The 27,986-nt window shown below is 45.4% G+C and overlaps 1 protein-coding gene across 1 annotated transcript in view; it reads left to right on the forward strand.

Moving 5' to 3' along the window:
* Positions 1-27,986, forward strand: part of Gadl1 (glutamate decarboxylase like 1) — a 178,774-nt gene that overhangs the window by 36,836 nt on the left and 113,952 nt on the right. Inside the window, exons 3-11 of the mRNA XM_005348054.3 lie at positions 1,848-1,974; positions 4,640-4,730; positions 8,872-8,978; positions 9,703-9,818; positions 16,568-16,647; positions 16,780-16,834; positions 21,167-21,283; positions 26,094-26,158; positions 26,828-26,909. Of these exons, the coding sequence (XP_005348111.2) occupies positions 1,848-1,974; positions 4,640-4,730; positions 8,872-8,978; positions 9,703-9,818; positions 16,568-16,647; positions 16,780-16,834; positions 21,167-21,283; positions 26,094-26,158; positions 26,828-26,909 (840 nt within the window). The remainder of the gene's footprint in view (positions 1-1,847; positions 1,975-4,639; positions 4,731-8,871; positions 8,979-9,702; positions 9,819-16,567; positions 16,648-16,779; positions 16,835-21,166; positions 21,284-26,093; positions 26,159-26,827; positions 26,910-27,986) is intronic.

The following is a 27,986-nucleotide window of genomic DNA, read 5'->3' on the forward strand; positions in this document are numbered from 1 at the left end:
CCTGCTGACTCTGTAGCTCCTGCGGATCATGCGGATGGATTCCTGTCATAAGCAACCTCTGAGACAGTTTTCCCTCATCAAAGCTCCCTTGAGACTCATGTGTAGAGCTGTGTATGCCCATGGTCATTCCTGTGGGTGGTCTCTGGAAGCTTGACTCACCTCGGTCTGCCAGGGAGGTACCATGGGGGTTGAACTCACACCTCTCACATGGCTTGATAGCTCCTCCTGCTTTCTTGCTTCCCACCTCCCTGGCTTCTCACCAGCTTCTGTTCCCTGGTCTCTCGCCTCAGCATCTCCTCCTCTCTACCGCCAAGCTTAAAAGATGTCTGCAGTCCCTCCTTCAGCTTCTTCACCTCCTACCCCTCCACTCCACCAGGATCTCTCCTCCACCCCCACCTCTCTAGTCTCATGTTAGCGTTGAGAACACCTCTCTGGTGATGAGTTCCGTGAGGGCTTGTTGGTCCTTCATTTGGCTTCTCAGCATCATTTGGCAGCAAACCTTCCTTTAATGCTCTTTATTCTTGGCTCGGGCCCCACTACACCATCCTGGAAGGGTCTGCCTTTTTCTCTTATGGGTGTTCTCCCTGTCAGAGGCCATCTACTCTGTTTCTTACGGGACAGTGTTCTCTAGAGATCCCTGTAGCTTCTTTCTGAGCTGTGAGCACCTGCCCCTGGTATGTTATCACAAGAGGCTAAAATTTTCTCCCTGACCCTTTCCAGATTTATAAAGCCTGCTTTGCTATAGCTTTATCTCCCCATCACTCTTCCGTGTCTCCACACATCCCCATTGAGTATCTTAGAGTAAATGTACTTATGCCTCACCCTCCCCATCTTCTCACGAGCACCCCCTTCTGTGCCCCCGCCACCATTGTCAAACTTGTGTCCAGATCCATCTTTACTGAGGGTCTGTGAAGCAGTGATGATCAAGCTCCATGGATGAACACTCTGTCCCTGGGGAGATGATGAGGAAATACCTTGGTGACACCTACCATGAAAGAAGCTGGGGAGAGTGAGGGGGACTAAATTGACATTGAGAATCTATTGAAACATTTCAGCAAAGACATACAAAAAGGGAGGGAGGCCACCATGAAAAGAGTTAGGTGACAGAGACATCCGAGGCAGAGGATGAAGCCTGTGGAGACCTCAGCGGTATGGGCAAACTTGGTATGTCCACGGAAGGAGGAGGCAAGCAAGCCAGGAGGGAGCAGTACCAGAGAAGAAACGCAGGCAGAGAAGCTGCCCAAGGCAGGGTGGTTTTGTGTCTTCATGATGACTTCTACTGAGAGGGGGTGTAGCTCCTTGGGGGGAGCATTTGACTGTGCAATTACTTCCATTTTGACCTTGATGAATATGGAAAGGAGGTGAAGGCGTTTGCATAGAAATACATAGTAATGGCTTGAGGGAGAGAGGCCCACTCCAGCAGTCGGGCTGACAGACTGTGTGGGGAAGGGAGTGAGTGAGCTCAGGGAACAGGCAGGTTCTAGCTTACCTCAATGGCTGCCTTTCTCTTCCTTCTGATTTATTTTGTTCTTGTACCATGACATCTTAGAGGCACCGTGGGCTGCCTGACCGTCCATCCCATGCTGTGTCCACCTAGAGCACTGTGACTCAGTTCTAAACTCGGCCTGACTCGCTCCACCAGTCTGGTGTTGGTTCTCCTAGGAGATCTGAGTGGACCTCTCCTGTCCTAGCTGGATCCACACTGCCCTCACAGCTCCTTTCATGGTGGCCTGCAGCCTCAGCAACATTAAATCCTCCCTGGGGGCAGAGTCCTGGCTCCTCCCATACCGCCAATCTGGGGCTCTACTGGAAACTTAGTTAACCAAGAGCTGTCACTCAATCTCCAGGTGTGTGAGTGGCAGCCTCCTGAGCAGCTGAGGCAGCTCCTGGATCTGGAGATGAGGGACACAGGAGAGTCACAGGACAAGCTGCTGAAAATCTGCCAAGATGTCATTCACTTCAGCGTCAAAACCAGTAAGGCCTTGTCATGTCCCTGATGTTCTTAGTGAAAGCAATGGTGCCAATGTCCAAGGAACAGGAGACCTGGGTCAGAGGAATTATGGCTCTGATGTAGATTTCTACATGGGTCCCTTTAATCCCTACTGAAGATTTGTCTTCAAGATCAAAGACTTGATAGGGAATCTGTTAATGTCAGAACCCTGTAAACACTGACTCTCCCTTGTCAATCTCCATCCTCCATTTGTAGCCAAGATGATGTACTAAAGTTCCTATGAATTAGTTATTAAACTGGCAAGTTATTGTGATTGTCTGACTGTGTTACAGGACTTGAAATTTTTTTCTGTGGCCTGGAGTATGCAAAAAGGAGGAGGAGGAGGAGGAGGAGGAGGAGGAGGAGGAGGAGGAGGAGGAGGAGGAGGAGGAGGAGGAGGAGGAGGAGGAAAGAGAAATAAAAGTTTAAAAGTCAGCTTATTTATATGTTGGTTTACTCTTGGCAACTGCTAATTACCAACTCATATGATCAGATCTGTCAGAATCAAAACCTTTAGGTAGAACTAAGAGAACTACAATGGTTGTGGATATAGCCCTGGTGGTGGAGTGCTCGCCCAGCATGCACAAGGCTTTGGATTCTTCCCAGAATTGTGTAACCAGGCAGAGTGGTGCACAGCTGTAATCCCAGCACTCAGAGGGCAGTAGGAAGATCAGGAGTTCAGGGTCATCCTCAGCTATGTAGTGAGTCCAAGGCTAGCCTAGGCTACTTTGAGACTGAGTTTTTAAGACTCAGTAAAGTTAAAAAAAATTAAGAGTAAAAGAAAACCCCCTAAATGTCAGGTTTTGTTGTGATTTTCACGTGACTGCCATCACTGTCGTGGCTTTCAGTAAACAGTGGCATTGTGTCAGTAAAAGCAGTTTGATTGTTACCACATTGTTTCCATAGGACGAATGAAGAGGTTTCAAAGTGGGGGGCGGGCTGATTTTTAGAATACGCACATCTCGCTGTGCTAAGGAGATAATCTGGAGTCTTAATCTCCACAGGCATTATGCGCTGCGAATTCTGACATTGGACTAAATTTAGTGGAAAGAACGCCATAAAATCCTGGCTAAAAATAATTGGATTACGTTCCCTTGGGAAAGCCTGGTGCATATATCTAAAACTCAGAATTTCCTAAGCAGGAATGCCTGCTTCATTATTATAGCTCCTGTCAGAAGTCTAGAGTGACATTTAATGCCGTAGATTGTTTTCAATTTACTGTGTATTTTCCATAATGTTACCATGGAAATCAATCATAAATTAACACAGAACTTTTAAAAAAATCCTATTAAAATTACTTGTAGCGATGTCTGGTTGTCTCTGCCTAGCAGAGGCAGTTTTCCATGCTTGAAAAGGCGTTTGCTTCCATTTGGGTTTTCTTTATTGAACCCATCGTTGAAAGGGGGGGCACATTAAATTCTAAAACCAAACCAGTTTCCCACACATTCCAAATTAGAAAGGCTCCTGCCTTTGTGTTTTGTGTCATGCTGTGCTTCTTACACCTAAGAATGTGGAGCCAGTTAGCCTGGCGCTTGGTGTGAATATTCACACTTGGAAAGCTGGGGATTTTTAGGAGACCTTTTAAAGGTGGAGAGAGATATGGAGAGAGGGAGGGAGAGGGGGAAGGAGGGGGTGGGGGAGAGACTAGACAGGAAGTTCTGACTCCATGATGGAATTTTAAAGAGATGGCCTTTGAAGTGGTTGAATCTGGAAGTGTCAGAACTGAGTCACAGCTGGTACCCCATCTGCTTCACGCCAGACAAGCTGTGTAGCAGGAGGAACAGAAAGGCCACTCCTGGACTGTCACTGTAGGCAGACATTTGGAGGTTGTAACACTCGGAGGGACGGTGCTAAGACGCATTTCTCCAGGGCTTGGGTGGATGTAGATGGCAGAAGCGAACGGAGGTTAAAGCGAAGCTCTAAATCTCTCCAGTTTTACTGAGAAAGTTTATCTTGGAGAAAGAGTTACGCCAAAGCCCGTCACGGGTGGGCATATGGTGCCATGTGAGCCTGGTGCCTAGAGTTCCGCCCTCCTGGATCCCATGTTAAAAAGCCAGGTGAGGCTCCACACACCCATAATCCCAGCTCTGGAACACAGAGACCGGTGGATCTCACAGCCACCCTGGCCAGCCAGCCTAGCTAAGTGGACAAACGTGAGGTTGAATAAGAGACCCTATCTTAAAAGGAAGGTGGAGAAAAGCTGAGAAAGATACCCGCTGCCAATCTCTGACCTATAAGAGCACGAACACATTTATGCACACACATACACACACACACGTGAATATGTACACAAATGCACAAGCAGAAAAGGAGCTTCAACACTTTTCCTTGTATCTATGTTAAGTATTTGTAAAATTGAAGTGTAATTAATTCCATGTAATAAGGTATATAAATATGGCTCACTCAGCTTATAGCCAGAGGAAGCTCAAACTATTTCTAGAACCCAGAGGCTCCTTGTACCCCTGCCAGTTAAAAAGCCCCTCCTTGAGGTACCAAAACCGTACCTCCATTCTACAGATGTCGATGCTGATTGCCCTTCAAGTGGAACCACACTGTGCTAACCTTTATGTGGCCAGCTGCTCTCCTTGTCCGCAGGAGCCACTGGCACACCATTGCTGTGTAAGGAAGTACTTTGTTTTCCATTTACAGACCATCCAAGATTTTTTAACCAGCTGTACGCTGGCCTTGATTACTACTCCTTGGCGGCCCGGATTCTAACAGAAGCTCTGAACCCAAGCATGTAAGTACCGGGCGGCTGGCGGTGAGCGATGGATGTTAACTCTGGAAGTTGGTTTCATAAATTTCACTGTAATGATTTGTTTTGTGAAGTCTAACCATTAGAAATGTCATAGTCCTAGGACTCCAAGCCGTATCGGAGGAGGTGTTTTCTGCAGGTGGAGCTAAGAGATAATGCCAGACATACCTATCAATCAAACGGGAGACACCTGGCGCAGCAGCTCTCCACTAAGAAGTCATGTCTGTGCTATCTATTAGAGACAGAATAGAAACAAGCCTTGGGCCAAGGGCTTGACTCAGTTGGGAAAGCGCTTGCCTCACCAGCACGAGGACCTAAGTAAGGCCCTAAGAACCCAATCAGGATACTGACACAGGCTTGTCATCCTAGCTCTGGGAGCCAGACATAGGAGGTCTGCCTGGCCTACTTGGTGAACTCTAGGCCAGTGAGAGATCCTGCCTCAAACAACAAGTAGATGACTCCTGAGGAACCATGGCCAAAGCTGTACACTGATTTACACACACACACACACACACACACACGCACACACACACACATACACATACACACACATACACACACATACACACACATACACACACTCACACACACACATACACCCACACTCACACATACACACACACATACACACACACACACACACACACCTACTTTTGATGCTGTCCTTTGAAATGACAAAGTCTGGTGAAAGAAAGACACATACTAAATTGCCTTAATGTGGATGGATGCAAAATCCAAACTCATCCTTGAGAGACAGGTGTGTTAGACTATTAACATAAATGGAGGAAGGTTTCCTAGTTAGTCCAGGAAAGTCGCTGAGAAGAGGGGACGGCTAAGAGAAGGGCGGGAAAGAGTTAACCCCGTGAAGTTCAGAGGGACACGTTCCAAGTGGTGGGAGGCAGCGTGCCCCAGTGAGAACAGCATGTACAAGAGTCCTGTGGTGGGAGGCAGCGGGCCACTCTATGTGGAAAGGTCAGTGTGGGGGAGCCGACAGAGTGACGGGGTTTATAGCAGGAAACAAGGCCAGAGAGACCAAGAGAAGAAACATGTTGACCTTGTGGAACATGCTTATGAATCATTGCACATACATAGGAAGCTCTTGCAAGTCAACATTATTTGGTGACATTTGCAGTCTAAAAAATTTTTTTTTGCTGAGGAATGGGGAGATGACACAGTGGGGAAGCTTGATGACCTGAATTGTTCAGAATCTCTGAACTCACACAAAAGCCAGATGCAGTGACACAAATGTCTAGAACCCAGGGCATCTGTGGGAAATGGAAGGGAGGGGCAAGACAATCTCCAGAAACTACTGGGTCAATACTGTGTAAGCTGGGGGGTCTCAAAGTGGAAGGAGAGGATGAAATGGAGAGATTGTCCTCTGATCTCCATGTGCTCATTATACTACACACACACACACACACTCACACACACACACACACACTCACACACACACACGCTCAAGTATCAAAGCAGACTAGATAGGATGAATTAAGAGGGTATTTCCTTTGCCAAAGGAGAGATGATAGCAGTTTGGATTCCGACTGAAGTGGAAGTGGAAAGAACTGGGGAAAGCCGGTTGCAAAGACAAAGCCTGAACACAGGGCTCCGCCATGGCAGTGCTTGGTAGACAAGCGTGAGGACCCGAGCTGGAGCTTCAGTACCCGCTTGTGGTCCCAGCACTGAGAAGGTGGAGGGAGATGAATCCCCGGCCTTCCGTGACTGGTTGACATAGGCATAAGGGCAATCCCAGGTCCCTGTGAGAAACCTTGTCCCCAAAACTACCTTTGGCCTTCTCAAACACATGCGTACATGCCCGTGTGTATCTGCACACACAGGTTAGTCATACACATATGTACACACACTTAGAAGATGACATACATGTAAAGGGGTGGATAAGTGTTAGATCTTGGAAATGAGGCTTAGGAAGAGATTTCTTAGCTAATGCCTAAGCCCCCAGCCTTTGTGGCGGGTTCACAGCTGTGCTATTAAATGGTACCAAACACGGGACGGGAGCATCAGTTTTCAACAGTGTAGTGGATGAGGCAATGCCGAAATTTCCATTTCAGGTGTGGGCCTTCACAGCCGCAAGGACTTTGAGATAGTGAAGCACACTGAGAGATCTCTGGGCCTGGAATTCTGATACGGATTTTAAGAGGTGTAAATGTGAAAGAGATGGGGAAAAGGGACAAAGAGTGGTTAAATGGTGGGCGTGGATGAGGTTCCCCAAGCTGGTGATTCCCACTTGGAATTAACTCGAGGACCCCTGGCTTCCACGCAGACTAATGAGATGCCTATGCTGTGCGGGTTTAGTGGCTTCAGGGAGCAGTCAGGGTGGAAAACCACATCTCGAGGGCAAACAGAGTGAGGAGTAGGGGACTCAGGACCTTGACCTTGGGAACAGATACGTAGATCTCTATCTAGCCTTTAATGGTTAGGAGGGAGAGACTCAACCATAATGGAGGGAGGGAAGAGGGCGAGCCAAGAGTGTAGGTATGGAAGCCACGGAAAAGGGGGTATACAGTACAGTGTGGCATTGAACAGATAACCAAGGCAAAGGCCGACAGTTCCTGGATTACTGATATAGATGTGGGGTGAAGTCACGGCCATGACGGTGTTTCCACAGAGGACAGACATAGGCACTGGGCTCTGGGGTGGAAGACTCAGTAGTAGATCATCAGAAAGAACAACTGAGTTTCACTCTTCAGCTCTCTCTTGCCAGAGTTCTATATCTCCTTACTTGAGTTATTCAACCTGGCACATCTAGAGGTCTATGATGTGAACACTGCTGCCCTACTGGACCATCCTCTTCAGCATGTGCCCACCCCCTGTGTGTCTATACTCCATCTGCAAGCCCATTGCCAGTATAGAGTTGATCTAATTTTCAGGAGTAGATTTACAACAAATTGAGTGATTATTTTTATCCATGTTTCAGCTCCTATATACAGCCTTTCACACATCCTGTGTGCGTGTGAACTGATTTCACACCATGGCTGGGAATTTAGCCTGTCTTATGTTCACAAGAACCCAACACCTGTAGAGTGCTTGACACACAGGTAGACCCTACACAGTAGGCATTTGGTTCTTTTGCCTTTGTTCCAGAACTGTCCCCTCCAGATGTTAAAATAGTTGCATCAAAAAAAAAATTCTACAACTGGAAATTTAGACACATTTACTTAGCCTATATATTAGAGTATACATTTATTCAGATGCAATGTAATGCAGTCACCTAATTATAAAGAGGCTGGGGATATTCAGCCACTCAGTTATCTGGAAAAAGAAGATACTTACACAGTACATAACAAGGTACCATAGTTGATGGAGTTTGGGGCGCTGCTCTGGAACTGGGGAGCTACTCTGAATGGAGTGCACAGGGCAGGTGGTTATTAAGCACATGGGCTCATCATGAGGGACTGGAGAGTGAGGAAAGAGCAGGGAGGGTCAAGGATGCAAGTCAGACTGTCACACAGGCTCAGTGACAATCTCCACTAACCCCAGAGAAATCTCTACAAGGACCGGGCATCAAGGGTAGAACCACAGAGAGGGGGAACTGTAATGCAGTTCCTTCAGTTGAGGTGAAGGTCACCATAGCAAGGCTCTCTGATGATGGTACCCAGGATAGAGCAGGAAATCAGATCAGTAAAACCATCACACAGTGAGAGATACTCATAGGACGCTTTATATCTGTGCAGGTATAGCTAATGTGGCAGAAGAAGCCATGTTCAGGATGCAGAGCCCCCATGTGCAGACAGTGTACTCATGGTAATGACCCAGACAAATATGGATACCCAGATGATAGCTTCTCTTTAGTTAGCATCAACAGCCAGCATCCTAAGTATCCAAACAATTCTCATGGCCGACACACAGATGATACTCAGCCCTCTTCTCCACTCATGGAATTGAAGGTTCCTGAAGTAGCTGGCATAAGGCTACCGGCTATGGACATTTAAGCATGACTAGCAGTATCCCCGCTGGAGACTTCTCCAGGTCCAAGGGATAGATCTGCAGAGACTTCCTCCACTTGGCAGCCATTGGGTTTCAGGACCTCTCTCTGTGCATTTCTCTCGGGACCCCAAAGGGATGTTTTGACTCTAGTCATAGAAGTGAAGTGTTTTTTATATCTGTCTAGTTATACGTATGAGGTGTCCCCAGTGTTTCTGTTAGTGGAAGAGGCGGTTCTGAAGAAAATGATTGAATGTGTTGGCTGGAAAGAAGGGGATGGAATATTTAATCCAGGTGAGTACCTTTGGCGACCTCCATCACCCTTCCATTTGGAGCATCTAAACTTCTATTCAGTTGGGCACCTCTCATTGCAGACTCGCACATGACCAGAAAGTTGACTTACCGTGGAGCTGACACCTTTTCATAGCATGATTGAGATTTGCATAAATGCATACTTGGCAAATGAGATGTCTACAATTTAGGACTTACACAGCTACACTTCAGGCTTTTAGCTAGCACGAAGGAATTCCTCAGCTGCTGGGAGTTGACAGAGATACTTCTTCTTCCTCTATGTTTGTCAGGCAATGTTCCTGCAGGTTTCCAAACCATCTAGGTTTATTCTACAGAGTTTTTCTAGGGCTGGAGACGAGCATGTGTTTCCATTTCAGTTTCACCAGAGAGCTGACAGACAGAGTGACAGACAGGATGTTGTAAACAACACAGCTTTGGATGCTCCTTCTAAGTTCAGGCCCAAAGATTGAAAGTTTTAGTTTGGAAAAAAAAAAGTCCTCAGGGAAAAGGATGGACCTAAATTTCCCTCTTTTCTGAGATAAAAAGCTCGGAAATTGCAGACATCCAGGAGAGTATGGATGGGACATCGGGGTGTTTGGGTGACTCTCACAGTGAATTTTTCTTAGACAAGGGTAGTCCTAGCTGTCCATTGTTCCCCTGTCTATTTGCTTCTGCGGGTGTTAAGACTTCATGCTGTGAATGTGACATTTAAATTTTGTCTTTGCAGGTGGCTCGGTGTCCAATATGTGTGCAATGAATTTAGCTAGATACAGATATTACCCTGATGTTAAGGAGAAGGGCCTGTCTGGTTTGCCAAGATTGATCCTTTTCACATCGGCAGAGGTAAAGCATTATTTTTGATGCTAGGTTCATTTTTCTTCTTGAGAATGTGTTAGTCAAAAGGGTTCATTTGCCTGAGGATTCCTGTTGTGATTTTTATCCTATCTACATGTGATTGATTTATGCCTACGTATGATGTATCATTTTATTTTCAAAGGAAAATCAGATTATTCTGGTTTGATGACTCCTGGCCACTCAGTTTTGGTGCAGCAACCTCATTTACAGTTTATAGTCTAACCACAGGTGCCCATACCCAATGAATACACATCTACCTACCACAACCCTTATACCTCGAGCTCCGGGGGCATCATGGAAGGGGTGGAAAGATTGTAAAGGCCAGAGGACCAGGATGTCTGCCATAGACCACGTCTCCTACATCTAACAGGGAGCTGCACCCATGAAATCTCAACAGTATAATTGGCTAGACAAGACCTTCAGCATGACAACATCAGTTGTGTTTAATGTAGATGGGGGAGATCTGCCAAGACCCCACTCCTGGATGAAGTTAATAGCTGCTATCCTCTCCAGGGACAAGTCCCCTGAAGGGTTATCTAGTGGTCAGCACTAACCACATGTGCATATGCACAGGAGTAAATGGACACAGCAAGGGGTGTGTGTGTGCATGCGTGTGTGTGCATGTGTGTGTGCTCACGTGTGTGTGTACACAGATTTCATTTGAAGGGCCAATTCTCTCTTTCTCTCTGTGAATCTTTGCCTTGAGTATCTTGCTTTATTGGAACTCAGGTCATGACTGGTGTCAGATGTGTTCTCTGCTTACGATTCCTAGCAACGTTGCTTTGATTGAGTGGTGTAAGGGGTTTCTATCTTTCTTTTCAAGGTGGAGAGAAAGGCAGGGAATTCAGTAACAACTGATGTCATTTGGACCACAATCCCCCACACACGCACACACACATACAATCACATGCACACACAGAGAGACGGACATACAGTGACACACACACACACAATCACATGCACACACAGAGAGATGAACATAGAGTGACACACACACACAATCACATGCACACACAGAGAGACGGACGTACAGTGACACACACATACAATCACATGCACACACAGAGAGACGGACATACAGTGACACACACATACAATCACATGCACACACAGAGAGACGGACATACAGTGACAAACACACAAAATCACATGCACACACAGAGAGATGAACATAGAGTGACCCACACACACAATCACATGCACACACAGAGAGATGAATATAGAGTGACCCACACACATACAATCACATGCACACACAGAGAGACGGACGTACAGTGACACACACATACAATCACATACACACAAAGAGAGATGAACATACAGTGACACACATACAATCACATGCACACACAGAGAGACGGACGTACAGTGACACACACATACAATCACATACACACAAAGAGAGATGAACATACAGTGATACACATACAATCACATGCACACACAGAGAGACGGACATACAGTGACACACACATACAATCCTGTGTCACCAGAGTTCTCACATCTTATCTCTCTGTTCCCTGACGGCACACAGGAAGGGTGTGGTTGAGTACATTGATGTTGAACTAGGCCACCCAGGCTTAACCCCAGTCTCCAGCACACATTATCAGAGTGACCTTAGCAAAGGTGGTTGTCACCTCTGGGCTTTGCTTTCCTAATTTGTAAAACAGTGCATCAGTTGCTTTTTGCCTCAACTTACCCCCAAATCCAGCAGTCTGGAACTGCAGCTGTGTGACCAATTCTATGTCTCTCTCTACCTGGCAGGTTGTGCCATTCACGGCTGGGCTCTTTGACATGGCTGGTCAGGGGTGGCCCAGTGGGGTGGTCCCAGTGACCCCTCTCTACCCTGTGAGCCCTGTGCACAGCATATTCTAACAGGCAGTGCAATCTCCTCCCTGAGAAAGCTGGGAACATGCCAGCCGCCGAGTTCTAGAGTCAGAACCCGTGCATTCTCAGTCTGGACTCAGTTTTGTAGCAAAGCCAGATGCATCTTGGACCCTGATCCAAAGGCAGAAAAGGCAGAATCTGATGCTGAGTGCAAGGTCTCCTTGAAAAGTGTTTGGAGCAGGGCTCCCTGAGCAATGGACCCATGAAAGCAACCCAACAGCCATACAGTGTTTGTCAAAGAGTAGATGCTTGCAAAGACTGAATGCCTGTAAAGTGGGATCTGCCCCACATTAGAAGAAGTAGCCATTATCAATGGGAGGAGAAAGATCCAGCCCCAGTGAGATGGTTAGAAAAAGATGGTCCAGATGAAGGGCAGTCTTGTCTGAAAGAGGCCTGTCCCCCTGTATTCTACTTCTGAGTATTTCCTGTGGGCACCTTTGTTCATTCCTAGGTCAGGACCAATAGCTATTCTGTCAAAAGCTTGAGGTGGCCTCCCATCCAAGTACTTACCAGGCCTGGCTTTGCTTAGCTTCCAAGGTTAGGCAAGCAGGACACAAACACAGGTGACTTGGAAGAGGAAAGTGGAATATTAGGCCTGGAAGGGTAAGAGTGGGTGGGCAGGGGTGGAGGAGCAAGACCCGCCCAAACAAAGCATGTAGGAAAACCTCAAGAGAAGACTTGTTACTTTTTATCCTACTTAAAATGGGAACAACAACAACGAAAAGAAACGAAGTAAAATCTGAGCGTGGCCTGTGACTTCCAGTCAAGTGCTGTGTTTTCCTCCTGCCTTCTGCTCTGGGAAGCTCTTTACTGGCAGGAGAGCAGGAGCCAGGGAGGCAGGCCCCTTTGAAGGCTCACCTGGGTGGTACCTCACCATCTGCATCTCACCTTGGGCACTGTGGTTCTTCATAAGCTGTGTCTTCCCGAGGCAGAGGAGGATGTCTGGAACTGTGAGAACACTTACACACCTGGAATGATTGTGGCACAGGGTTCCCCTTCCTCTGTTACAGCCCACTCTATTTGAGACTTAGAGACCCAAGTCCTTGGAAATACTGTGCAGTTTCATCTCCTGGGTGGGCTGATGGAGGCCTGCTCCTGCCTTCTGCTCCATGCCTTTCCTCACTCTCCATCCTCACTTGGTTTAACACTTTTTTACTAGTCTTTTTATGGAAGAGATGCCCCAGAAAAAGGAAGAGATTTGATGGAGCCTGAGAATGAACATGCCAATGTGGATGATGGGTAGTCCAGGTGAAGGTGGTGAGAAGACACTGGGTTCTTAACTTGTTATGAAGTCAGAACACAGTAGTGGTCTTTCCGGTCTCCCAGGAGGCATGGGTGGCTGACATGCCAGCAGAAATTGGGTCCAGAAAACCAAAGAAGAGGACACAAATCCCATCTGCATGAGCTTGTTTTTGCCTTGAGTTGTTCATAGAGTCAACCATTCTACACTGATGCTACCCACAGCTTCTTCCTTTCCCCGCTCGGGGTCAGAGCATCTGCATTGCTTTAATTTCCATTTTAATGACCACCTCTTTATTGCTTATTATAACAATGCAGCCCACTGTTTAGTTAGGAAACAGAATTACTCAACGTTGTGTTGAGGCAAGCTCTCAAAGCTTAGGAGAATCATTGGTTGCACATCGTTGATTGCTCTTAGTTTCGTTAGAGGACACTCAGCAGCCCACAGTCTCTTCGTGGTTCAATCAGTTTCTTTCTTATTTTCACACCGGCCTCTTGGGTTATGGAATGTGTATATCTAGCACAGGAGGTGTTTCTGCACATTCCCCTTTCCGTCTGTAATTTGCCTCTTGCTATTTACCAGCAAGACCATCACAGTAGACTCCTGAGCTGTCACCACATCCACAATATCCTCTCCAAGGCTGCAAGGAGACATTTGGAGAGAAGTCGTGAAATTTAAGGGTTGTGACTTGGTTAGAACTTTGCTGCAAGCACCTTGTGTGCACTGTGCTTATGGGGTTTTGAGGTTTACGAGCAGAGCAAATTATTTTTAGAACCAACACAAAACAGAGATCATTGTCCAGCACTACAAGATGAGGGCTAACAAAACCCCACTAACTTCCAGGCAGTTCCTCCTGAGCATGGTTGTCACTAGGCGAGAGTGTAGGATGCTTGTCTCAGACTGGTCCTCCTTCAGACTTGCACCTTAGGGCTTCCCTGGTGAGATATTTGTCTGGAATGCAAGAGTGAACAGCTACTCACCTCAGATAGGGCACATATGACACAGCAAAGATACAATGTCACATAGTCTGGCTGGTGAACCAGTGGACTTACTGGAGTTACTTAAAGGGACATGGGTGATGGGTAAGGTGTTGCATACAGGACCATCCATGCCCCAAAGTCAGCAGCATCTGAAGTCAGCCCAGCAAGGTGGGACTCGTGAAACCCTGGGGCTGGCTGTCAGGTGACTCAGCTATCCGTAGAGTCTCTTCTTCCGGCAACAGTTGGTGCTCTTACAACTTTGAAGAGGGACCTCATGAGTCTCCAAAGTTTCAGGAGCTCTCTGGGTCTTGTTGGTTTCCCTTATTACTTCCTGAGCCTTAAGGGAATGTTTTTGTTCAGAGGGAATAGCTACAAACATGCCCTGAGCTGGAATAGGATGGATCCCAGGCCTTCCCAACAGAAAACAAGTGCCCTTTTAGATGACGTGGAGACCTTGAGTAAAGGTCATCCATCTTGGTGGACCCTGGCACCATTAGGAATTTGTCTAACTTTATGATCTTGGAGAAATCTTCAGAATATTTCTGCTCTCCCTCCCTGAAAGGGTAACACTGATAAACTCTGGCCTCCTTACCTGAAAATGTGAACATCAAATTAGTCAGCGCTAGACCCATCGTATTCAGGACACAGCACACACCAAGGTGAAATCACAATTCATCCTGAAAGCCAAAATCACAGGGAAAACATCCAAGGTCACGGAAAAAGCATCCTCGCAAGACCCAGAAAGCACAACTTCAGCTCAGGCCTGACTTTCATGTTGGCACTCGATTGTTGCTTCACCTTCATGGAAACTGATACCCGCTGGGGTGGGGATGCCTTCTGTGGATTTACAAAGCCCGTGGGGAGTCTGGGTTTTAGAATACCGATTTATCTTTGGCTAGTCATGGGAACAACCACCGTTTACTTAAAAGTGCAGTTATTGGTTCTCAGGTCATGCCATGGGTTTCCCTTCCCCCTCAACTAGTCAGCATATCTGAAGTGCCATTATATTTGTTTTCTCCACTTCCAGAACCCTTCTCCAAAACTCCCAAATGTCGTACACACACACACACACACACACACACACACACACACACACACACACAATCTGTTCCTCTGTATTGGAGGATGATACCAGTTTGTTCCTGGCCCCAATGTCCTGGGCGTTAACTCCATGACCTTTGTTCTGGATTTTGTTTAGTTGGAGACAGTGTGCTGTTTCTCATGGGGAGGGGGCTATGGCTTTCCTTCCAGCTACACGTCGCTGGGGGCAGGCTAGCATTTATCATTAGGAAATCAATAGCTGTTGGGCTGGCAGAGCCCTCATCTCTGGTGAGAAATAATTCACCCTGGCTGTGTCACCTTAGTTACGGCAGGCTCGCTACCTCCAGCCAGCCCGACTGCTGTAGCCAGTAGACATTAATTACATTTTTTAATGTACATTATTGCCATCTGATATGCATATGTTCTGTGACACCCTAAAATAAACACATCCTGCGGGCACTTGGGATGTGTCTTGCTTGATATTTGGAAATTAATTATTTAGGATGGTCCCATTTTTCCTGGTGGCATGACTCCTTCTGCATTTTATTTTTACAGGGTTTTAAAAAAAGAACTTCCCATTTGACAAAAGGAGAAAAATTACCACATTTGAGGGAATATATCAAGTTAAGTGTGAAGGCATGACTATTCTTTTAATGTATTCATCCTTACAAATTAAAGCAACTTTTTTTTTTGACAATAATGTTCCTTATCGCCTTTGTTTTTCTGGCATGAAAAAAAAATGAATTGACCACCTGTCCCCCTTCATACACAAAGAACAACATCTTCAATGCCTGCATGCTAATTATGTTGTAGGCTTTGAGTGGTAAGGTAGAAGCTTAACTGTCTCCAGCCTTATCAGTGTTTGTCAATAAGAAATAGGCTACATTTGCCAAACCAACATGGACCTCATTTTTGCCATGATGGAGCACACTTGTTGCCTCCCAGCGTCACTTTGGTTCATATGATGTCAGCCATATTCCTATAGGGCTAATTTCAGCCTTGCTCTCCCTGTTAAGAACTGGTCAAGAGTCTGAGCTCTGCTTCTAACCCCATCATGTTTTCCCTAGGAAACAGTTAAGCAAAAAAGTTTGTTCCTTTTGAGGTGGCATCTTGTCTCTCCTCAGAGGATTTCCAGTTAGCAGTAGACTAGATTCTAAGCTTCCACGAGCTCACCCATGACAGGAGTTTCAATAGAAGCTTTTTTTAATCCTACAGATGCCAAGAGCCTCCAGGGGCCATGTTTGTGCCATGCATTAAGCCGGGTTCACATGTTAACCTGTTTCTTTCTGTAACAAGCTGGTAGCATAGGCTTTATTGACATGGTGCTTTCTGGCTTGGCAAACCCAGTTTTCAAGAGTTCATTATTTATTTAAGGTTCCAAAAGTGTCACCTTCTTGACCCTGAAGTCAGGGGTCTCTGCCATTCCATTAAGCAGCTCAGTTCAATTATCATTTTCTTTTCTCTTCTATGCAATCATGTTCCAAAGATCACGCTACTGCATAAAGACACGCTGTGGTTTAGATAATAAATAATACATGTTCCATGCTCTGCGGTCATCGCTCTCCCTCCCCCCTCCCCCTTGAATTCAGTGTCATTACTCCATGAAGAAAGCGGCCTCCTTCCTTGGGATTGGCACTCAGAACGTGTACTTTGTGGAAACAGATGGAAGGTAACAAGGACAGGGGTAGAAGCCTCATGGGTGGAGGTCGTGGGTGGAGGGAAGAAACCCTGCTATCTGTAAGCACTTCTGTGGCCTGTTAAGACCTGTCATAAATGAATGTCTTAACTCTGTATCCCCCAGAGGTAAAATGATACCCGAGGAACTGGAGAGACGAATTGGGCAAGCGAGACAAGAGGTAAGACTGAGAGATGGAAGAGAAGGGGGTGGGGCAGGCATCTGCCGATGAGGCAGAGCATCGCGAGATGATGCAGACCACCAGCAGCGTTCTACCAGCCAGTGAGAGAAGAGCGTGTGCTGCGGTTAACTAAGGGAACTTGACAGCGGTCTTACACACGTTCTGTTTCCTGGCGCCCTGCTCTCCACATTCTTGGGCTCAAACAGGCATGTCTGTGGTGTCTGTAGAGTTGTGTGGGCGGGTCTCCATCTCTCCCTGCCCTCATTTTCAGGATTGCTTGGTCTAGCACTTCTATGCTAGAACGTTCTATCTTCCTGAACTGCTTAAATAGAGAAAATCTGGCCATGCTTACTTCCTGTGACCCGGCAAGGCTGACCTTGACGCAGAATTCTGAAAATGTGTCTGGCTGCTATGTTCACCTGATTACTTCCTGGGTCCAAATACTTCGGAGCACCTCTATTATCTTTCTACTGTTTCCTCCCATTTGACCCTCCTTTCTGCCCACTGCTAATGGAGCTATAGACTGCTTTAAACAGGTGTTTAATGCAAATGGTCTATTCTCTTGAAGATGGATACATTTGTTACTTTAAGCCTTAACATTATATCTCTGCTGCTACCTTCATCTATTCAAATTTCATAAAACTACTTCACCTGGGGTATGCTAAATTATTATACGTGGCCCAGAGTTATATTATACTAAAACTTTTTAAAGTTACGTTTTGTTTATTTGGAGGGGAGAAGGTACATGTCATGGTTCACATAGGGAGATCAGAGGACAGCTTTTGAGAACTGGTTCTCTCCTTTCACCATGTGGGTTCTGGGGATCGAACTTAGACCTTCAGGCCTGGCAGCAGGTATCTTTATTCTCTGAGTCATCTGCTGGCCTTGGAGTCCATACTTAAAGGTCTGTTTTTATTGTAGATGCATTCTCTTCAGATGTGCGTCCTCAAACCTACACATACCTTTCTAATTAACATCTTCATACTGTGTAGACACAAGCATTGCCTGGGGGTTCACATTATCACACTCTCGCTTTGGGTAAAAGTCTCCAAAATGCTGTCAGGTATTTGTTTTGTTTTGTCGTGTTCTTCATTTATTTGTTTTCTTTTCTTACTATGAACCTCAGATGCTTCCTTTTAGATTTACTTTCACCCTTTCCTACCCAAGTTCCTGTTGAAAGGAGCTTTGATGATGCTAAGCATGCTCAATGGCTGTGGGAGCTGAACATCCTGCATGCACGGGTCATGTTCTTCTTCCTTCCCTTGTTTTCTCAAGCCACCTGTTCCTCTTCCCTTCCATTCTGTTCTTTTCCCCAATCCTTCCTTTCCCTCTCACTTTCCTCCCTCTCTCTGTCTCTATCTATCTATCTATCTATCTATCTATCTATCTATCTATCTATCTATCTATCATCTATCTACCTATCTATCTGTATTCTTTTAGATTTTCTATTGTAGATGGCCTCAGACATTTTCAGAGCAGAGGTAGCCCACCTCTGACCACTCACCATGCAGACTCAGCACTCACTGAGATAGTTCACTTTCTCTCCCACCTCCACCCACCACTTCCACCACATCAGAGTCTGTCAGACCCAAACCTCTGGCATTGTCTCATTGATCCATAAATAGCTGCGTATAGCTGTAAAGTATAGTAGCACTCTTACCTTTTAACTAGTACCCATCCGCTATCAAGTCCCTCCCCCCCCCAGTGCACCTCTTGGATCTGGCTGCCCTGCTGAGCACTGGCTGGAACAGTCCTAAGGAAGGTGACTTTGGAACTGACTCTCTCACTCCTTCCTCATTCGTTAACAGGCTGTCTACCACAAACAGAACTGCTTCTTCATCACTACTTAGTCTCCCCAAGGATAATGTTTATCCCACGCTAGAAGGATAAACATTTCCTTGTTTTGCCGGATTTTCCAATCCTCAATATTCTGAGATCATTTTCTGCCCTCCCTTAAACACAGCCTCCTGTGTTAGTGTCATTAGCAACTCATATTTCTAACATAGTTGGTTTGATTCCATTGTAATCATTTTCTTTTCCACAATTTTTTTTGGCTTGTTTTGACACCCCAAGTATAAGAAGCTACCATAATTCTGGAGTTGAGAACCCGAGAACAGAAGTTTTTGAAAAGTGAAAATTGCTTTAGGCACATTGAAAAGGAGGGCAGCAGGGAAACGCTGGTGCCTCTGCCCAGTTTCCTTTGAAGTCAGTGTCTGCATGGGCATGGATTCACCAGCAACCAAGCTTGCATCCATTTGGAGACAATACCACATGATGGGAGACTTTGTGGCTCAGACCTGCCTGTCTGTGTTCCATTCTTATTACTTCAGACCAGGCAGCTGAGCATCAGCATGGGTTTTTGTGCTGGGGTTGAACTCTCTGAGCCACGACAACCTATTAGGACATCTTTTAGGCAGTGGCCTTTGCTTGACACCATTATGAAGACAGTGCAAACTGCAGGGCACCAGCTAAGTAGTTATTGACCAGCCCAGTGAGCGGGACCACTGAGTATTTCTGAGGGAGTTTTGAGCATGAGTGTTTGAAGTGACAAACTTTCTTATGGACTGCATGCTCCCAGGCAGCATGCAATCAATACTGTTTCCCTGAACTTTGTAGGTAATGACAAGAAAGGATGAAGGAAAAACACAGAGAAGGCTAAATACATACACACACACACACACACGCGCGCGCGCGCGCGCGCGCACACACACACACTTGTGATTTCCGGGACTATTAAAAACATGTGATTTGATAGGGAAAGAGAAACCCTTAGAATCTTCTACTAGCATACACAGGTGTTTTCTCATGATATCCAGAGCATCATACAATTTATGGGGAAGAGCACACCAATAAAGCTACCTGAAACAGTTTTTAGCAAATAACTTTTTGTGCATTGCTTTGAATGATTGATGTGACTCTGTTCTCATTTTGTTTAGGTCACTGACATGATAAAGACTTAATCAATTGTGGTTGAGTACAGGGAAGAATTACCCAAGCTCATGGTTCCTCAGTGGGGGCTCTGTCACCTCCTGGCCTGGCTCTGAAAGGGTTGGGGTAGACCAGATGTCTTCCCTGATGGCAACTGGATTCATTCTGTGATGTCACTCTGACTCCTGGGCAGTTGGGGGATGTGGGACCCAGTGGCTTTGCTCTGCCCCACTTTCCATTGAGAAATAACATCTTTCTGTCAAAAGGTCAGTTAAATTGTAGTAAGTTTGGTTCAAATACAGGTGCCTACAGCATGTGAGGAGCTAAGACTCTGTTGCAATAGCAATGGACTTCACCATAAAACTGAGGGGAAATCTGCTCTGAGCTAAAGAGAGCAAAACAAAGTTCAGAGGAAATAAAATGGTAGGAGTATCTTATTCCTCAAGTGTTTTGAAACCCTAGAGTCCCACAGTATCACAGTGGTCTGTAAGTTGTCTCTGTCACAGGAAGTAACACACCTCTGCCACCATGCTGGCATTGATGTTTGGAAGCATCCCTTTTCTCCTGTTCCCTTACCTGATGGGCATGAAGCCTGTTGGTATGTACAGCATACATGGCTAACTTGCTTGGATTGTGTTTCATCACTGTGTTATACTCATGATCTCCCTTTTCTTGTCCATGATCCACTGACATCTGCTCAGTTTACAAGATGCAGGCATCAGCTGTGTGAGGAGGATACCAAGACAGAGATGAGGCAGGTCCTCTTTCCCACCATATCCAGTGAACCTAACCATGGCTCTCCCCATATAGACAACCCTCCCTGTGAGACTGCCTCTTCTCTCTGTTCACAGCTTGTTCTGTGTCTATACTTGATTTTATCTTTGCCTGGCAGCTGCATTTACTTAGGCACGCCTACATGGTTCACCCCTAGGGCCAGAATTTTGCCTACCAGTCCTGACTCTACTTATTTTGGTGAGAGGGGGCAATGCAGGCCCTATAGAAGCCCAAGCTCTTTCCTCAAGAGCAATCAGGAAGCTCAAAGCCCAAACAATGACATTTCATCACTACCAGTGGGTTGAACCACTTTGGACCTGGGCTGTCACCAGAGCATAAACCTGACAGACAGAATGCAATCGACAGAAACTGACAGTGATAATCTTGATTCTAGCCATTGATCTGGACCAATGGAGGATCAAGCTATAGCATTTTCTCACTGTGCTCAACCTATTTATAATGACCAGAGGCCACATAGTATGGGTGTCCAAACTCTCACTGAATCTACTATGACCTCCAAAGAGGCCCTGTTTGTATCCGGATGCATAAGCCCTGTGTTCACCAGCTTACAACAGGGTGTATTTCACAATGATGGTGACACTTTTCCTTGTGATTGGCTTCTTTCTTCAGGGGGCTGTACCATTTCTTGTCTGTGCCACTTCTGGTACCACCGTGCTGGGTGCCTTCGACCCCCTGGATGAGATTGCTGAGGTCTGTGAGAGGCATGGCCTCTGGCTCCACGTGGATGTAAGTTCGTCTGTGTGTCCATGTCTGTCTAACTTCCAAGTTCTTCCTAGTTTCTCCTACCTTCTCAACTTCTCCTACCTTCCCAGCTTCTCCTACCTTTCCAGCTTCTCCTACCTTCCCAGCTTATCCTACCTTCCCATTTTCTCCCACCTTCCCAAATTCTCCTACCTTCCCAGCTTCTCTTACCTTCCCAGCTTCTCCTACCTTCCCAGTTTCTCCAACCTTCCCAGCTTCTCCTGCCATCCCAGCTTCTCCTACTCTCCGAATGTAGAAGCTTCCTACCTTCAGTTGTGCTTCTCACGTCTCACTTGGGAAACAAACATGCTGTTTCTTTAAGGCTTCCCAAAGATTCTAAGAACTCAGATCTGTTTTGATTTTGTTCTCTGTATTGCCTGGAATGTTCTCCTTTCCCATGAGCTATCCTTTTGGTCCTGTAAGTCAACAAAGTAATGCAATGCTAGGGGAACAGCGCCAGTGAAACCGGGATGCTGTGATTTGTGTTCTAATCCACATCATCTTCATTGTGCTCAGCTCTGTGTTTGCAGTTGCTTCGGTTGCAGGGGGACATGGCTGATAAATCTGGAGAAAATATCTTCTGGCTATAAAATTATATGATTCTAATCAGTGAGAAAATGAAAAAAAACCTATCCTACATTGCATAATTACATGTCTTAATTAAAGCAGGTTTTAGCTGGATTCGTAATAGATAATTGTTTGAGGGAAATTGATGTAATTTATGTTCTTCATAATTTTCTAACTTAAAGGGCTAGATTTTTTTCTAATTTCATTTCATAAGTCCTGAGGCTGTTCATATTACATTTTTCTATGCTAAAGGTAATTTTTATTCAAGGTTTACTTATTCAGGGTTAAAAAGTTGAATTCAGCAAGCTAAGTGTGCTTGACCTGGCTCTTCATTTCTTCCCTTCCCTCTTCTTCCTTTTCCTGTCTTCTCCTTTTTCCATCTCCCTTACCTTCCTGCTCCCTTCTTTCCCTTGCCACCCTCCCCATCCTCTCCTTCTTCTCCCTCCCTTCCTTGTTTTCCTCTTCTTACTGCTTTCCCTTCTCGTTTTTCCCTTCTTCCCTCTTTCTTGCCCACTCCTTTCCTCCCCCTGTCCCCCCTTCTCTCCAATTCCCTCCTTCCCCTTCTCCTTTCTTTTTATTCCTCCTCTCTCTTCTTACCCTGCCTCTTTCTCTCCCTCCCTGCCTCCTCCCTCCTTTCTCTTCTTTCTTTTTCCTCTTCCCCTCCTTCTGTTCTTTCCTCCTCTCGCTGTTTCTTTCCCTCATTGCCTTCTCTCTCCCCCTTCCCTCTTCTTTCTTCTTTCCTTTGATATGAAGATAGACTTTGTGGATTTTAATATAGCCTAGAAAAGGAATGGCTGGGCATGATCATGAGGCTTCAGTATATCTTCCTGGGCAGGAGAATAGTCCAGATGTTCCTGATCTGAAGAAATAAGTCATAACTTGCTGAGCAGAAGATGACCAGGCATTAAGGAGATATCCCTGCATATAATTTTATAATGCAGAGCATTTTATTCTTTGAAAGTCAATTGGGTATAGAATGATCTAGAGAGAGCACTTGAGTAGATGGTAATGTTGGGTGAACCAGACACGGGAGTCACAGGCACAATTAACACGCCAATAGCAATACTTCAGATAGATTATTTTTGACTTTGCTAAATGGAGCCTGAGTATTTGTGTTTGTTCACTTTTTAACTTACACCTTATTGATTTTTATCACCTTAGAAATGTGCTAATACTTAATGCCCTAAAAGATAATGTGAAGTGAGCACTTTTGTTAAGCACGGAAATAAGGAGAAACAATTGAGCACATCAGCGTTATCCTTAGATGCTTCACTCTCAGGAGAGAAATGTCAGTGTGAGTTATAAGTTAAGAAGAACATAGTAGCTGTAGTAGCTTTGAAATTAAAAAGGACCTGAAGAGATTTATGTGGCTTAGTCAGAATTTTAATTTATTACCATGAGGGAAAAGTTGTGTTTTTTTAAATTAAGGGTTAAATTTTGAAGAAAATACTTCATTAAAATATTTAAGCTACAAGAGCTTATTCTGCTTGCATATAATGGACATCTAGAAATGTGCATTATATTAGATCCAATTTGATCACAGACTCTCTGAATAGATGAAAAATATCTGAAAAAACAAACAAACACATGATCCTTTATTGTGGCAGGTGTCTAATTTGTTGTACAGTTTGATCACAATAGAATGTAACTTATCTTTAGGAAGCTTCGTATGATCTACAGAGTCCATTAATGTTAAAGGCTACCATGGTTGTTTTGACTTCTTGTATGTTTTTAAGGGAATTAAACTCATTCTAGTTCTGTTGATTTCTCTTTCCATGCTTCCTGTGTTAGAATTAATGTGAGACCCCTCAAGGGCTGGTCACCTTTAAAGCAGGGCTTGGTGGCATCTCTTAGCCCTCAGGTTCCCATCAGAACTTCCCCCTCCCACAGTTGCCACAATTCCTTAGGACATATAAGCACTCTAGCTTTCTCAACTTTAAAAATAAGGTCTCACGACTTGATACATAGGCATAGACGGCCTTGAAGATCCTTCATCTTCCTGTCTCCACTTCCCAGGTGCTGGGATTACAGGCATATGCTTTTACTCACTGTTTATGTAGTGTAGAGCCTTGTGAACAGACAAGCACTCTATCAGCTAAGTTACATCTCCAGCCTATATAGTCTTTAAACTCATGGGTCTTGGAGGCTATGAAATCCTGGTTCTACTCCTGCCTCCACCTTTGTTTCAAGGTTAGCTCTATTTATTTAACAACCAGTCAGTAAGAGAGAAATATCTTGTGATGCCTAGCATGTGCTAAGAACCCAATAACAGTCCTTAGTAGGGTAGAAAGTTAAGCCTCTTCACCATAAGAGTGGATTGATGTTGAAGATTCTAGAGTTAGGAACGGAGAAAGGGAACTAGTGAGATGTAGGACCCTGCCATCAGCAGTGTTATTTTTTCCTCCTTTTAAATCCATTGAGAAATAAAATTGTTCATGGGTGTTCCCTATTTCACCCAGTGACTTTTTGAATTGATAGAAGAAGTTTTGTTAGGGCCAATATAAATACGGCTCACTAGGGTTTGGAGGTATTTATTTGGGGGTGAAGAAGAGTCAGGAGTTGTATGAGAGTTAGGGTATGAGTCTGGTTAACTGCATGGGACCAGAAGGGATGTAACCAATATGTCCTGCTTGCTTCTAGCCTCAGCACAATGGCCATTGTGAGGCCTGTGGGATGTGGCAGTATGGGGGTGGTAGGAAGGACACTAAGTGACAACCCAACTTACCAATCCTTTCCATGGGAATTTGGGTATTCGCAAAAATTCGAGAAACACCAGAGATCATGGGGTTTTGGAGGATTTTGTTGAATCAGAGCTGTAGATAAAGGGTTCCACCGAGAGTCCAGGGTCTGAACCTTGATGATCTGCTCACTCTTAGGGTTGTACAGGACTCTGATGCTGGAGTAAGTTCAATCTCAAGCTTATACTGTATGACTCTCTGGCCTCACCCTCGTCCCCGCCCTGAACGAAAGAGTTATTCTAGAAGAGACTTAAGGCCACTTGTGGCTGGTGCTGTAGTATCTTAGCTACCAAGGCAGCTTTAGCAGTATTTTAAGAGTGGAGAGAGTGTCTCTTCTCCTTCCTCTTCTATCTCCAGAGTGCACACAATCCTGCTGCTTTTTTTTTTAAACTTCAGCTTCTATCATCTACCTTTAAACTTACTATTGAAAGAAAATAGTGTTTGCCTGCTAGGCAGCTGTTGAGCTCAACTGTTGCTGGAAGCACCCCACTCCCCTCAACTCCCCATGTTATACTCTCTGATTTGCCCACATGATCACTTTGATTAAACCATGATGATGTCAAGTAAAAAGAATGGGGTTGGGATCCTCAGTCTGATTTTGATTACCCATGATACCTCAGACAATCGACCTGGCACTTCTGAACTTTAGTTTTCCTGTGAAAGTAGAGATGGCCATATGTCTGCCCTTTAATGGATGCTGTGGGGTTTCCTGGGGATCCCAGAGCAGTCAGCAGGGGTCAGGGTCAAGTGCTCCCAGAGTCTCTCCCTGCAGTCACCCTTCATTGTCCTTCAGAATTTTCAAGAGTCAGATCAGCTCCTGAGTGCTCCCTTTTGGATTCCTCCTCCCTTCCTTCCTGACCACTTACTGTGAGACTTCCCATTTCTGTTCTCTCTCTCTGTTCCATCCTCAGGTGCTCAGGGAGTCATCTCCCCAATAAGTAACTCCCTGAAGTTCCAAGCTCCCTCTCTCTTATCCTCCTATGTTATGTTTGCAAATATTTCTGAGAATCAGTAGGCCAAAAGGTCTAATCTTCCTGATAGGATACATCTCCTCCTACTTGACCCCTATTGACCTTCTAGCCATGTTGCCAACAATGTTCTCATTAATCATTAGAATGCTAGCCTTTGGTTCATGACTCACAGTATAGTGTATATAACAGCACTGTGAAGATGCCGTCTGTCCTAGATGCATGCCATCAAGAGGGCAGAGGCTGCATCTTTTTAACCTTTTTCTGGTCCATACAAAGCTCATCTGACTATTAATATGCCCACTTCTTTTGTGTAACTTCACATCTATGAGCCAATGGGGACCCATTTACTCTACTGGGTTTCTGATTGCCTGGTTAGAATGCCTAATCAAACTCTCCAGAGTTCAGATCTGTGAACAAGATAACAAATGAAGTACTAAATGATGTGTGTGGGGTTGCTATGGTAGCTCATGGGTAAGCAAGTAACTTAGGTAACTTTTGGGTGTCTAAATATCTCAATAGGCCTCTTGGGGTGGCTCAGCTTTGGTGTCAAGAAAGCACCGCCAGCTCCTGCATGGAATCCACAGGTAAATTTAGTTTCCTGTTTTGCAGTTGACTTTTATTTGGGGGGGCAGTGTTGGCATGGCCCCGAGTGGCCTTTAGAAAACAGACCATGAGGGCTGGGGAGAGAACTCAGTTAGCCATGTGATTACCAAAGGACCTGAGTTCATCCCCCAGGACCACATAAAAAATTGCCATGTGTGGAAGCATGCACGTGGAATCCCACTGCTGGAGAAGCAGGCACTGGCTGAGCCCAGGGACTCACTGCTCTGACAAGTTAGGCTAATTGGCAAGCTCTGGGCCAATAAGAGACTGAAAAATCCACAAGGCCGGGTGACATTCTGAGAAACGATGCCTAAGTTTGACCTCTAACCTCTCTAACCTCTCTCTCTCTCTCTCCACACATGCACACACACATGCATGCAAGCACACATACATGTGCGTGCACACACACACATGCAAGCACACACACGCATGCAAGCACACACATACACACATGTGCGCACACATGCACACACACACACACCACATGACAGAAATTATTTTTCTGAAATAAAACAGCCCCCACATTGGTCCTGTTCCTCAGATGTGGAATCCCAGGGACCAGTAACTTGTACATGGGGTCTCACTGGTTCTTTCCTTCTCTGGCAGTAGCTAGCCAAGCCCCTCTCTGAGCTCTTTCTCTGACCTGACAGGGCTGACTCTGTGGCCTGGAACCCACACAAGATGCTGATGGCTGGAATCCAGTGCTCTGCTCTACTTGTCAAGGACAAAACTGTAAGTTTCCTCCGTGTTCTTCAGAAATCCAGTGAATTCAATCCCCAAATGTTTGGAAGCTACAGTGTTGCTCGTTCCTTGCTGTCTTGGACTAATAAGATGATCCCCAGGAAATGGCTATGAACTTGGAATGAAAAATAGACTCAGATAAAGAACTCAGATAAATTTCTCCCCAGTACCTTAGAGGATTTGATTGACACATGATACAATCTTATTAGCTAGTGCAAAATGGTCTCTTACACCCTCATTTGGTTTATATTTTAAAGCTGGTATTAAATGTTGCTTTTTCCCCCATTTCCCATTGATTGAGTCTGGGATTTAACTCATCTCAAAGTTTCTGTTCATCAGGAAAGTGGAGCAGATGTGTGTCTCACATTAACTCGTATGCTTAATATGCTCAGCTGGGGTTTAGCGGAGCGTTTCTGTGTGAGATTAGGTAAGGACTGATCGCAGGTGCCGGCTTGTTGGGAATAGCTTGCTCAGGAAGAGTCGGGTGCTAGTCTGGATGACTGGGAGGCAAGTGGGCAGGGGCTGCTTAGCTCCTCTTGGCCAGAGGCATATGCGACATGCTTCTTGTGGGTTAAATAAGGATCCTGTGGGAAGTGGCCCAGGCTGAGAAGTGCTACTTCATTCTTAGAAATGCCTCCTCAAGATCTGCATTCAGCATGTGGGGGATCTTTCCCAGCCATCTGTTTACATCAGAGGGGGACTCCCTTTGCCAATCTGAAGATCAGTTCTGTTATTTTTTAAAAGGAGTTTTATTGCAAGTGAAAACATATTTGAGACTTGAAGTTTTACTTGCCTGTGGAGATATTTAAATGACTTTTTAAAAAAGTAAATAAATGTGATATCATTATGTTAGCACCCTGTGTATTTAGACATGGCCAAGAACAGTGTCCATCCAAAACTAAGAAAAGGTTTTGCATCTACAGGAGTAGCTACTTTGAGGGATCTGAACTGCCTCCAAATGTTTTGTTAGATTGGTTGTAGCTGACTATTCTCAGTTAGTTGTAATTGACTGTGTTAACAGGTTGGTTATAGTTGGCTGTCCTCACAGGTTGGTTATAGTTGGCTGTC

This window comes from Microtus ochrogaster, chromosome 5 (assembly GCF_000317375.1).
Source record: "Microtus ochrogaster isolate Prairie Vole_2 chromosome 5, MicOch1.0, whole genome shotgun sequence".
In the NCBI taxonomy this organism is placed as follows: Eukaryota; Metazoa; Chordata; class Mammalia; order Rodentia; family Cricetidae; genus Microtus; species Microtus ochrogaster.